At 44.0% G+C, this 13,816-nt stretch overlaps 1 protein-coding gene across 1 annotated transcript in view; it reads left to right on the forward strand.

Moving 5' to 3' along the window:
* Window positions 1-13,816, forward strand: part of kif6 (kinesin family member 6) — a gene marked incomplete at both ends in the record, with an annotated part of 173,812 nt that overhangs the window by 34,720 nt on the left and 125,276 nt on the right. The window contains one exon of the mRNA XM_080751059.1: window positions 3,832-3,918. Within this exon, the coding sequence (XP_080607185.1) occupies window positions 3,832-3,918 (87 nt within the window). The remainder of the gene's footprint in view (window positions 1-3,831; window positions 3,919-13,816) is intronic.

A 13,816-nucleotide genomic window follows, 5' to 3' on the forward strand; every position in this document is an offset into this window, starting at 1 on the left:
TCCCAGAGGGAGTGGAGGAAGTTACGCAGGATAAGGAAATCTGGAAGTCTCAGTTGGAACCGCTACCCCCGCGACCCGATTCCGGATAAGCGGTTGAAGATGGATGGATGGATGGATGGCACATGAACAGTTTTTCTGGCAGCCTTTGATACAGCTACATGATATTGCCTTGTCCATTGATATAGGCCAGGCTGGCTCTGTAGATGGACAGGGGACTGCCTTCCCATCACTGAGAGACCATCCATATTCAGTGAAGCAAGGGATGTCTGGCTTCGCGATGTGGGCAGTTTTATCTATTATGGCTGCAAGAGCAGCTCTTTTCAGGTGCAGGACAAAGGCATTTGCTGTAGGTGGCAGCAGCTTCAACAGGGTTGATCGGTTATTTAGGAACTTGTACACTCTCAGCTTTGCCAGGTCAAAGTCCTCCGAATGGTCAGCTTTTGATGCATATACAGCTACCGTGAGGTCTCTAGCCTGATTCTTGACATCCTCTGAGAGGAAATAAGAGGAATTTTCACCAAACTCCTGAAGTGCAGGGAGATCTAGACCCATGCTGGTCTTGAACCATGCCTTCTTTCCAGTGAAAAAGGGATAGCTGGTGGTATCTCTGCCACTCAGGCTGTGAATAAAGGGCAGGGCACGACACTGTGCGAGTCCAAGGGCTGAGACCATGTGATGGATAGGAAGATATGCATCCTGCTCTGTTCTCACCCACAGCTCTGGAAGGTCTAGGAGGTGGGTGGCAGCATGATATAGATGCCTATATCATGCTGCCGCCATGGGAAGGCAGTCCCCTGTCCATCTACAGAGCCAGCCTGGCCTATATCAATGGACAAGGCAATATCATGTAGCTGTATCAAAGGCTGCCAGAAAAACTGTTCATGTGCGAAGAAGGGAATTGCATGCTACTTGGGGTGTCGTTGCCAAGGACTGGAGACAAGATGCAGCAGGATAGGTACACATGACAGTGATAGTGACTAGCAATTATTTGCATTATAATGCAGCCTGTTTTAATCATGTGTTCATTATAATTTCCCTGAAGCTGAAGATGTTGGAAAGCATGTGCATGTCTATGTGTGAAAGACCCAAAAAGGCAGTTGCATTCATTTCATTGAGATAATCTCTCTCTTTTTTTATAAATCTTTTAAATAAAAAAATAATTTCTAAGATACATTGTTTTGGTCTCTGATTTTATCTGAAGTCATTGCTACAACTACATACAGTAGAATCGGACAGGAAATATAATATCTCGTTTACAGCCATTTTGACAACATGCAAACTCAAGAATAATACAGGTATAAGTCCCTTCTGTGCCATAAATCTTAGCAAATGGATTCATATTGCTTGTATTTGCAAAAGCAGTCAACAATCATGGTAGAAATTATGTTAAAGCTCTATTTTGGGAGTCCACCATCTTGCAAATATGCACAATAAAGGTCCAGACACACCCAATAATAAAATTAGCTATTCCATTGAGTCTCCCATGGTCAGACACCATGAAATAGACACCAAGTTTGCGTTTCTAGCTCATCTGGTTCAGAAGTTAGAGGCAAAACCTATTTTCTGGGTCCTTACATTATGGCGGCCATATTGTGGCGGCCATATTGGATTTCATGGAAACTTGCAATACAAAAAATGTTCATATGTATACCATTGATCAACCTGTGAAGTTTCGTGGAAATATCCCTCAGTTTAACATTTTTCCCTATTCACCCCCCATTAAAACTAATAGGGGCTAATATTGAGGCGGCCATATTGGAACTTTGCCATACAAATTGACCGGGTTGTCCATATAGGTTGTGATCCTACTGGGTCATAGATAATATTTCTGGTGGACAACCTTTTATGTCGGGGCAAATGCAGCACACCTTCCTTTGCCCCCTGGGTAAGAAGCAAGTCTGTACACCCAAGCACAGTTAACCACTTGAAGCCCTTAGTAAGGGCCGGGTCTTCGAGTTACTTACGCGACAGAGCTTTTCCTCCCGGGTCTCAGTATGCCCCCTGCTGTGATGCGCGCGGAACCCTAGTCATGCTTCACATTCCAGGAGGACAGCCGCTAAGAGGTTTGGGGTAGGGGGGAAAAAACAGACCAAGTAAGTAAATGGTTAACTGTCCAAAAAGACATACATTAATTAACAACGCTACACATTGATAGTTGAAAGTTTGTTTCAAAACTGTATTTGCCGTCCCAAAATAGTTTTTCCAGATACAGCAGATACAGTTCTATATCACCCATGAATCCCACTCTGTGTATACATAAATGTAGGAGGGGTTACAGCAGTGGCGGTTGGTATGTATATTGCGCCCTAGGCGAGGTAGTATAGCGCCGCCCTATGGCCGCGCAAAGCGCGGCCCCTCAACGGCGCCGCGAAGCGGCGCCGGAAAAATCGATTATTTGCGGGCAAATTATGCATTTTTTCAAGTTATTTGCGGGCAAATTATGCATTTTTTCAAGTTATTTGCGGGCAAATTATGCATTTTTTCAAGTTATTTGCGGGCAAATTATGCGGTTCGGTTCTACACGGCGGCAGAACCATTTTGGGCTTAATATAATAGGGTTTATAAAAGCATGATCTGACTGTCTTAGTCTTACCTTGGGCTGGTCAGGAGGAAATGGTTCTTTCACAGTCACGCACAGTGAGACAAAGTCCTGGCTGATAGAGCCTGCCTGAGGTCTGTGTTTTGTAGAGGAAGTCAGGTACAAAATGATCCTCTCCATGTGATGTTTCAGGGCAAGCAGCTATATTATAATATCTACCGGTAGTCACGTCCATAGTAGTGAAGAGCTCGAACTCCATGCTTTATTTTTAACAGATGTTGTTTTCAATTTCAATACTGGCGCGTGAATATGACATCACATCAGGAGGGGAGGGGGGGGGGCTGCCTGGAGCTGCCAGCCTCTATCACTACCACCAGGGGGTGTTGTTGTATTCGGTCTGAGTGGACTGTTGATCTTACGTCTGCTCTGCAGGGCCGTCACTTTACTTTTTTTTTCTTTTTCTTCTTCTGGCGCCCCCGCAAAGTGGCGCCCTGTGCAATGGCCCCGCTAGCCCCCCCTGCCGGCCGCCCCTGGGTTACAGTACATACTTACAGATTTCAGAAATGAGGCACATTGGAAAGGCTGCAAACCACGTCCTGAACCTCAGAATATAAAGCTCCACTGTGATAACGAATGCAGTAGCGCAGTTAAAAAAAGGAAATACCGCGACTTTTGATCTCCAACCTCATTGTCCAATGGTCCATTCAGCTGTTTTTCTGTTTCTTTTTTTTCATTCCCTGAAACATTAACGTTTTCGAGTTAACTGGTTTCTGCCCAACAGCAGCAGAGATGGGTATATTAACTCATACAGTGCCAAACGACTTTCAGATCAACTATCTCACTATGGACTTCCCTGCCAGACGACTTTTGGCGACTTTTACTTATTTTTTTTATTTTTTTTTTAATTTTTTGGACCCCATTAAATCTAGTAAACATGATTTCAATCGCGATTTTGCATGTTCCACCCCCCATACAACCCCATCTTTCATACAGGGCAGCCATCTTTGCTTACATAATGTAAAACATAATGGCTATTTTCTCAAGAATGCCTGAACGGATTTCCAATCTGATTTTTTTGTTTGTTTCAAACAGCCTGCACAAACATGGTGCATGATCTGTGCATGGGCGTGCATGATCTGTGCACTATAAATTACATGGAAGTCTATGGAGATTTAATGGCAATAATGCCATTAGAAGGCATATTTAATTTGGCAGTAACTGAGTTAAAGTGAGTGGTAAAGGCCCATTCAGTTTCACCCTAATGATGACACACCGTCCTGTCCTGCCCTCAGGAATCCATCTCTACGTGTCGTTTTGCCCAGAGAGTGGCTCTCATCAAGAATGAGGCACTACTGAACGAGGAGCTGGATCCTGCACTGGTGAGACCACCACACACACACACACACACACACACACACACACACACACACACACACACGTGCACGTAAAAGTACTCATTATGCTGAATGTCCCCATTATCACAAGTTTTCAGAATGTATAAAAATCTTTTGAAAGTAGCAGATCTACTGCGAGCTTGTACGTAGATCTGCTATTTTCATATTGCCAAAGTTTAAATGGGGCTGAAGTGATTTATGTATGTTTTGTAATAACAATCCAAATCTACAAAGCAACTAAAACATTTTCAAATAATATAGCGGAGTAAAAGTGCAGTATTTGCCTTTGAGATGTAGCGGAGTAGAAGTAAAAGTATTGAAAATTGCAAATAATCCGTCAAAGTAAAAGTCCCAAAGAAAAAGTACAGTACTTGAGTACAGTACTTTACACCACTGCACGAACACACGCACGCACGTGCACGCGAACAACACAGCACTTGGCTAGCAGTGCCATAGCCGTGAACCACACCGTCACGGTCACACCACAGAGGATGACTTCATGGGACCGACACGCTATGGCCAGACCCCTCCACACAGCTTCCAAACCCCAAAACTGATCAGTGAATATAATTTGCAGGGATGGATCCATCCGCTAACTGCTGCCATAATGAGTGCAATCCACCATGTCCTTGAGTGTCCTCACTGGGCGTCCAGGACCAAATCACTTTTTCCAGCGTTTTGGGGGGAAGACGGTGGCTTTATTTTTTTTCTCCTCCACCTCCAGTGCACGTGGATGGCGGTCTGTTCGCCTGGTATTTAGATAGCTCGATGGGGCCTGTTTGCATTCTCTCTCTCCTCTTGTTTACATACCCCTGCCTCTGTTATGGCATATCTTACCCCAGTGTACCTCAGTGCTTCTCCCTGTGACCAGTGGCGTCAGTTCAGAAAAAGCTAATGAATGGCAACATGTCTGGTGTCTTGCACATGCACGAAGACACCAGTCATGTTGCCATACCTTAGCAACAGGCATGATTGGGCTGGATATGGCAGCCGGAACGATTGTTCAAGTGCAGCTAAACTTGGCATAGGCTATAGTAAATGTGCCACAATTAACAATGATGAATTGCACCTGTACCATTTTGTCAAGATGGGGAGAATATCATTATAATACCTTGTTAAAGTGACCATTTTGTAAAATCTTGCATTTGCAGTTATTTTACTGTAATTTAACAACATAATAACCAGAACAGATAGACAAAGAGACATTCATGGATTTATATTTAAAAGTAACTTTTATGTTCCCCCCTGGACCCAAGGTATGGCAGCTGCATACCCCTGTCATATCGTATTGCCTGTGACGTGTCCAGCTGGATACCAGTGTGTGTGTGTGTATATGTCTTGACACGCATACGCGTCAGCTACACGGATAGATGCACACCTCTTCAAACTCACACCAGCGCTGCACGGTGACACGAGGACACAAAGCAAACCTCTTCACTTCACATTACTTCACATTCCCTCTCTCTCTCTCTTTCTCACTCTCTTGCCCATTTATACATACCTGACGCACCTGCTACTGTTGTCTTTTTATTAGTTATTTTTGTTATTTTAGAATCCACTCAATGAGCTGCGAAAGACAGGAAAAGATAAGTGCACAAAATGACGTGCAAAACAAAAGTTGTGAGCCAGCCAGACTCAAACCGAACCGTAATTTGACTGCAGCGGTCCCGCAGGGCCAGCGGGATGCCCATTATCTCTCTTTGACTCTCCCTTACTTCCCCTGGGAAAGTATGCTGGGAAGCGGAGACCTGGCGGTTCGCCGTTTGGGCCTCCTTTGGCCCCTGGGAGATAATACAGTAGTAGTAGTAGTAAGTAAGTAAGTAAGTCATCACCATTATACCCCTTCCTTCCCCCTCCTGCTGGGTTGTGCCTGGGGATCAGCTGTTACTGTATTACTGCACAGGGGTTTGGCTGGCCACTTGCAAACCCTGCAGAGGTATTTTTAAGAGAGTCTGCGGCCGGCCCAGTAATTGTGCCGGTGTCTGGCTGCTCCCAATTGGGTCCGGCCCGGTTACAGCTTCGGGCAAACCCCGGCTCCACGGGCAAGCTCCTTGACTCTGTTTATGGCTTTTCGGTAGTGTTTCATTTTTTTTCTCTCTCCCTCTCTCTCTCTCTCTCTCTCTCTCCCCCTGTCTCTCTGTCTTGCAAAAAACAAAATTAATGTATCGAGTTTGCAGAATCAGATGAGATCATGATTCATCATGGTCAGTGGGGTGGGGGTTTGACGCTCATTTGGCGCACTGTGTTAAGAAGGCAAAGGGTCTACTGGGATTGACCTGCATGGGAAAACAGAGTTCCTCAAAGTCCAGGGTTCCTTGAAGGGGGTTCCACATGGACTCTAGCAGGTCTGTAACTCTGAGAGCGTACAAATGGAACCAAATGAACCCTAAAGGCCAGGCCACACCTTGCAACCATTATCCCCAATGTCTAGGAGTTGCATTGTTGTGGACTGGCCTTAAAACTGTTTTGTTGCAAGGAGTTGCGACTAATTGCATTGGTGCGTTCTGGCCTTTACGGGTCAATTTGTACCGTTTGTACGCTCTCAGAGTCATGGGGATCATGGAAATTAAAAGGTTTGAGAACCTCTGCTGTAGATTGTATAGGCTAGAATGACATGCCCCCCCCCCCCCCCCTCCCCCCGCGAAATCTTTTAACCATTCAGTTGAAAACCGGGGGAAGAATAAGGTTGTGTAAGATAGCAGAGATTCCTTGCAAGGAGTCAGCGAAGGATCAGCAAACCATATTAGGTGGGTTACCTTCCTCCCAACAGAAGTGAGGCCAATGTTAATCCCTCCACAGAGAGAACGGACTAATCCTGCTTCCCCGGTCATGGGAGGAGAGAGCGAGAGAGAGAGAGAGAGAGTCAGCACTTGTCTTGTCTGCCAAGGCACTTCCACCACCCTCGCCACGCCGTTTATATCTGCCTGCGCCTTCGCCAAGAAGGAAGAAGGTTGAAAATTGCGCGGACTGCGGTGTTGCGCCAGGGGACGCTTCAGAGTTGTTGGAGTTGAGCTGAGGTGGCCTCTCGAAGCTACTTTTTTTTCCCCGTAATACCACACACACCCACCACCGCAGGGGTTAATGATGGTTGATCTTATGGTGTTGTTGGTGTTGTTGTTGCACTAAAGCAGACGCGAACAGCGGGGTTGTGTGACCCTGTGCGACCTGTAGCCCCCCACCCGCCCCCGCACCATACCAACACACATGCACGCACACAAGCGCACGCACACGCGCACGCACGCACGCACGCACGCACGCACGCACGCGCGCGCACACACACACACACACACACACACACATGCAAAAGCGGTGGAAAAATTACTACATTTTCTTTAAGAGTAAGAGTATCAATACTGCAATGTAGAAATACTCTACAAGTAAAAGTCAAGAATTCGGAATTTACTGTACTTGGCCAAAAGCGTTGGTATCAAAATGTACGTAAAAGTATTCATTGTGCAGAATGTCCCGTTTCACCCGTTTTCAAATGTATAAAACGTGTAAAGAAATCTATTGAAAATAGCAGATCTACAAGTTCACAATTGTGAGCTCGTAGATTTGCTATTTTCAAATGGCTGAAATGTATATAGAGCTGAAGTGGTTAATTTATGTTTTGTAATATTAATCCAAGTAAGTAAAGTGTAATAATAATTGTAGTGGAGTAAAAGTACAACATTTGTCTCTGAGATGTAGTGGAGTAGAAATAAACGTACTGACAATTGGAAATACTCCAGTTAAGTAAAAACTACCTAAACATTGTACTTGAGTACAGTACGTGAGTAAATATACTTCGTTACTTAGCACCACTGACACACACATACAGACAAACGTTGTCCTGTCTATCGGAGACGGGCCTGATTAGTGCATACCTGTGAGTCAAACAGAAGGCCGTTTTCTAGTCTGCCAGAGAGACGCGTTTGGGAAGTGGGTGTGAAGATTCCTGTGGTCGGTCGCACTCCATACGTCCCCCCCGGCCTCCCTCCCTGCCTCCCTGACTTCCCCCATGTCTTATCAGAGTACGCTCGCTGACAAACGGGCTTCACAGTTATGTTAGGTGTGTTCATATGCTAATTGTGATGCGATTTCAGATCAATTGCTCCAGCCACTGAGGAGAAACGCTGTTTCAGACAGACAGACAGACAGACAGACACTCACTCACTCACTCACTCACTCACTCACTCAGACATTCGCAAAATTATAGTATAGATAATAGTGGAGTAGTGGAGTGGAGTAAAAAGTACAATGTTTTCCTACGGGATGTAGTGGAGTAAAAATACCTCAACATTGTACTTGGTGTATAAGTACAGTACTTGGGTAAATGTACTTAGTTACTTTACACCAGTGGGAGCCGCGGCACCGCTGATTACCGTAGCGGTGTGTATAGGATAAGTCCAGTTACTCACCAGAGCACGCATCGCCCTCGGCTGTCCACAAAATGAACGCTACAGCCCATGTGTTCCTGTTTTGTTGTGGGGGCGAGGGAAAAAAAGGGCCTACGTTTTGGGTGCAGCAGCACTGCAGCAGCAGCAAAAAAATAAAAAAAAGGAACATCTCCTTCATAAAACAAGGGGCCCCTGTAATAGCACCTTGTTTGTGAGTGGTCTGCAATATAATACACGTATTTGAAGTTTCAGAGTCTGCAGATTACTGCTGTGTGCGTGTGTGTGTGTGTGTGTGTGTGCTTTATGTGTTTGTGTACAATATTTCTTTTCTAAGAGGTTATCTGCTCAAACATACAGACCCATATCGTTGGGTGGAAGAAACCGCATGAGCTATATTTTCGTCCATGCCTTATCACTAAACATATATTTTACTATTTTGAAAAACTTTTGAAAAAAGCTTCAAATAGCCGATCTATATCAACATGTTGTGAGCTTGTAGATCAGCTTTTTGAAATATTTAAAATTTGTTTTCAAAATAGTGGACGAAAGTAGGCCCTATACGTATGTCCCAAACTGTTACTTTTCAGGATATAAATTCAAAAAATGTAAAAAGCAGCAGATCTACAAGCACAAAACGTTCGAGCTTGCGGATCTGCTACTATTGATGCTTTTGTGTGACGCTGTAGTATGATCAAGTTGGGCGTTAATCTACAAAAAAAGTATAAGAATAAGAGTTTCTGTCCGACAGTGACTATTATAGTACACACCTTTTCAGATTCACAGAGCCAATTGTTGTGCTGTAAAGTCTTCTTTGTTGTCAGCTACAACCGACAGAGACATACGGAGTAGAATAGACAAACAAAGAGATAATGAGAGACAGCGTGAGAGTGAGTTTGCATGATTGCCTCTAAAATGTCTTTGCTCTGTCATTGGCATTATTATTACTGTCTTTAACTTGTTATCTGCTAGCAGAGACCACCGTGGGCCAGTGGTGTAAAGCAGTGGTTCTCAACCTTTTCAGGCTGTGACCTCCAAAATAATCATATTTTAACTGGGGACCCCCCACCCTGACGAGCACTAAAAGTTGAGGCATTACATTTTGTATAATGGCTCTATTGTTGCGAGGCGTTGTGAGCATGTAGATCTGCTATTTTCATAATTTCTGCCTCTAATATTTGACAGTTTGGCCAAAGTTTAATTTGTCATTTTAGAGGTATTAAAAAGTCCTTAAATTGTCACTTTATAAATGTGCAGATACCCTCTATATACTTGAACTTTATGTTTGTTTGTTTACTGTTGAGTGAGAAAACAATGTTGCACATTAAGTTAATCATCTGGGGACCCCTGCAAAATAGTTTCCCGACCCCCAGGTTGAGAACCACTGGTGTAAAGTAACTAAGTATATTAAATCAAGTACTGTACTTATGTAAAATTTTGAGGTATTTTTTTTTTTGCTTTACTTTAGGGTTTCCAATTCCAAGCACTATTACTTAATCTCCACTACATCTCAGAGACAAATATTATACTTTTGCTCCACTACAATTATTTGAAAACTTTAGTTACTAGTTACTTTGTAGATTTAGATTATTATAACAAAACAGACATTAACCACTTCAGCATTATATACATTTTGGCCATTAGAAAACAGACAATCTACAATCTCACAATATTGTGATCCCCTTGTGATCGGCTATTTTCAAAGGATTTGAACACTTGTGAAATGGGACATTCTGCTCAATGAGTAGGCTACGTTCTACTTTTTGTACTTTAAAGGTAGGGTAAGTGATTTCACTTAAGTTTCAGTTTCAATTTTCATGTAGGTGACAGGCAGGGGCCTTCCTCCAATCAAGATCAAGTGCAGGGCAGGCCTTGGTCGACCATGATTGGAGGAAAACTTGTCACCCAACAGTTTTGAAAACTGAACTAAAACTGCATTTTTCTCCTCACAGGAGATGAGGCTGAAGTCCAAACATGTACCAAACACACACAGTAATAGTAACTAGTACTATCAGAACGTAGACCCATTTTGTTATTATTTGAATTAATTGAAATCACTTACCTGTACTCTACCTTAACACGTTGCAAGCCGCGGCAGAACCCTCTGAACAGAGGTAGCGCCGAAGAAATAAGCCATTTATTTACAAACATGTTTTAAAAAAACAAAGCCCACATGATAACAACACGTAATGGAGTGCTCGACACAGCGTACACATTCATCCTGCAGAGGTCGGCGATCTTACTTTGGCGAGGCGGAGGGGAGATCAATTCCATTCGTTTACGTGCGGCGAAGCAGGGAAAGGAGCGATAGAGAAGCGGCGCCCGAACGTGATTGAAACCGCGATCCACGAACAGAGACAAAGACCAGCCATCTTGTTTGAGCTTCTTGTTGATTTTCAACACTGGGGAGAGGATGAGGCTCCTCCTGGCCAGCCATCCATCCAGAATGTGAGTCAACGGCGTGGCCTGCTGGATATTAGGAGTATCACACCCAGCACCAGAAAATGACTGTCAGAGCATATTAACCGTTTCAGATCGCTCCAAAAAGACACAGAGAAGAATTTCCGATGTTTTTTTTTTTTTTTATTATAATTTATATCAAAAGTCCGGGAATAGACGTGTGGCTGATGAGACCCAGTAGGAAGTCCGAGGGAGTACGGCCAGGCTTAGAAGGTGTTAAGCACATTTTTATACCAATACTTTTGTACTTTTACTCAAGTGAATTTTGAATTCCGGACTTTTACTTGTAACAGAGTATTTGCAGTTTTGATTAGATACTTTTACTTAAGTAAAACATGTGAGTGCCCCCCCCCCCCTGACAACCTGGCATTCCAGAAAACGTGCTGACATCATCAGTCACGTGGCCTGAGTCAGGTTTTATTCGGAGCGCTCGGCAGCCCAGACTGTGGTGCTGTGGTACCGGTGTGGGCTCAACGCGCTGAAATAGCCTGCGACCGAGTCCGCCGACCAGTGACTGGCGGTCAGCCTTTGAGGACCCAGCTGGGTGTATTACATCAGGCCATGGGTGTGTTTGGTTCCAAAAGAAGAGATACAGGGAGCGGCCATGGTGCAGGGATGGTCAAGTATGATATTCGGTGTCATAAAATATGATACAGGGCGGATTAGCTTTAGAAATGTGGATTCTGCCCCAAAAACCACACAGCCAGGACTGTTTCTTCTCAAAGAACCTACTGGGTTCATGATGTCATCATGACTACTTGGTGTTTGCCAGAAGTGTCGCCGCACATTGCTGAGTTGGTTCACTCGGTCTGACCTTTGACCCGGGTCAAACTTCGGTGACCCTTGCCTCCCTAGTAACTTTGTGTCAGTGACTCTGTCACTTAGTTGTCATGTTCTGGTGTGTTTGTCTAATGTCTGCTGCCACTGAGACCGTTCCGTTCACAGTCTCACAGTCTCACAATCTGCCTTGGGGTTGTTTGGGTTCACTTAATATGACTTTGGGTCTTGTAGAGATGGATAACAGGATATTCTGTCCAAGAGAAAAGTGTCACATGAGACAAAAATAATATACCGTATGTCATTGTCTGTTCGACCATATACAGTACATTAACAGACCGTTTCCCCGGTGCGGATACATTTTTTAGACTTCGTGTTTGTTTACATTTGTCCAAAGTTATTAAAATGTTGCCAGACTTACCTGAATAATTGGGTCAGTGTTGGCCAAACATAATCGCACCATTGGCCAAACATAACGGCACCATTAATAACTCCCAGACATTTGAACATATATAACCTCACAATAAGGTTCCCTGTGTCGGGTTGGCTATCTCAAGAAAGTAGCAACTCACTGGGAGTAAAGCCTACCTTATATGATGTGACCTTATATGACTATGCTTGTAAACAATCTTTAACCACATGCACTCTAACGTCACATAAATGGCAAATATAGAAACTTGGAGAATTTCAATGTCGAGGGAAAAGGTACAATGGATCACAGTACATGAATAGGGTTTAAGTGGTTCAATTATGATATGACTGATATGATATTTTAGACTGCTTGTTGTGTAATCTATTTTGCTGTAGATGGTATAATAATGTTGAAGGATGGCATCATATGATCATGCTATCTTACTTGCACAGTAAGTATATCCACTGTGCTGAGAACCTCTCCCATTTAGTCATTTTAGGCGTCTTAATTCAGTTTCAATGCCATGAATGTCTGCACTGTGAGAGCGGCGGTAAAATAAATAAATATTATGTCAGGCATATTACAGTATTTTATTATTGTTATATACAGTAACAATTTGGTTGGTATGTGACCTCTGTCAGCGCGGCACTAACGCAATTTCAGATGAACAAAAATATACAAAATAGCATGACTGTGTCTGACTATGACAGTTCACAGGCCATGTACGACTGAGCGGAACATGGAACATTTTGGACTGGCCATTTTACCTTGTTAATCTGATGTTATGATGTCCATGAACGATCAGTAGTTTTTTGTTTTGTTTTCCGTCCCGAATCCTCGGCAGCTCAGACCGCGAACGGTGGTATTTAATGCTAAATCACTTATTTGTACCTCTCTGCATTTTTTTTCTTCTTTTTTGAGCGGTGGTCACAACGCTCCTATACGTGGCCGTGTTTGTGGGTCTGTCTGTCTGTCTGTCTGCGTGTCTGTCTGTCTGTCTGTCTGTCTGTCTGTAGCCTGCAGTAACCTTTTCTGACCACACATGTTAAGGGAGGGGCGCTGTTGTTCAGGCCAGACCAGGCACACACACACACACACACACACACGCACACACACACACACACACACACACACACACACACACACACACACACACACACAGGGGGGAAGGGGGGGGGGAACCACCGCTCAGTTCACACGGGTGTGATTTTTTTGTATACATCTAACTTTCATAGTGGCAGAAATCTCTCCAAAAAGTTGTGACTGTGCTGTTGCTGCAAAGAGGCTAACTGCCATTAGCCTGCTTCCAGCCCATAGACCCACCCACTCTCAGAGTGGACTGTTTCTCTGGTCTGGTGTTGTGTTCATAATAAGCGCTTTATCCCGTGCGAAATTACAGCTCCTCCAGGAACGCAGGGGTTGGAGCCGGAGGTGCGTTTAACAAATACCCAACCCTGTTTTTTTCAAGCGATGACATCATCAGTGCGTCATCATCAGAAGACGAGGTGCTTTGCTTTGATCTGTAGTGATTGGTTTAGGGAAAGTCAAAGTCCCTCCCCTCCAGAAATCGCTCAAACAGGGCACAATGTCAGACTCAAGCGTCTGAAATCAGGCTAAACTGCCATTAGACCCCTCCCACCTCCGGTCAGACTTAACTCTGTAATGGATGGAATAACATCAGATTACCATAGGAAAAGCACTCCTCCGAATTTCTCCTTTAACGATTCCCTCTTAACAGTCCGATTCCTTAACGGTTCCTTTTAACGATTTCCTATTGTGGGTTCCAAATGGACCCTAACAGATCTCTAAATCTGAGAGTGTTAATTTGTACACTCTCAGAGTTAATACCACCGGTATT

Source organism: Nannobrachium achirus, assembly GCF_963921795.1.
Source record: "Nannobrachium achirus genome assembly, chromosome: 20".
NCBI lineage: Eukaryota > Metazoa > Chordata > Actinopteri > Myctophiformes > Myctophidae > Nannobrachium > Nannobrachium achirus.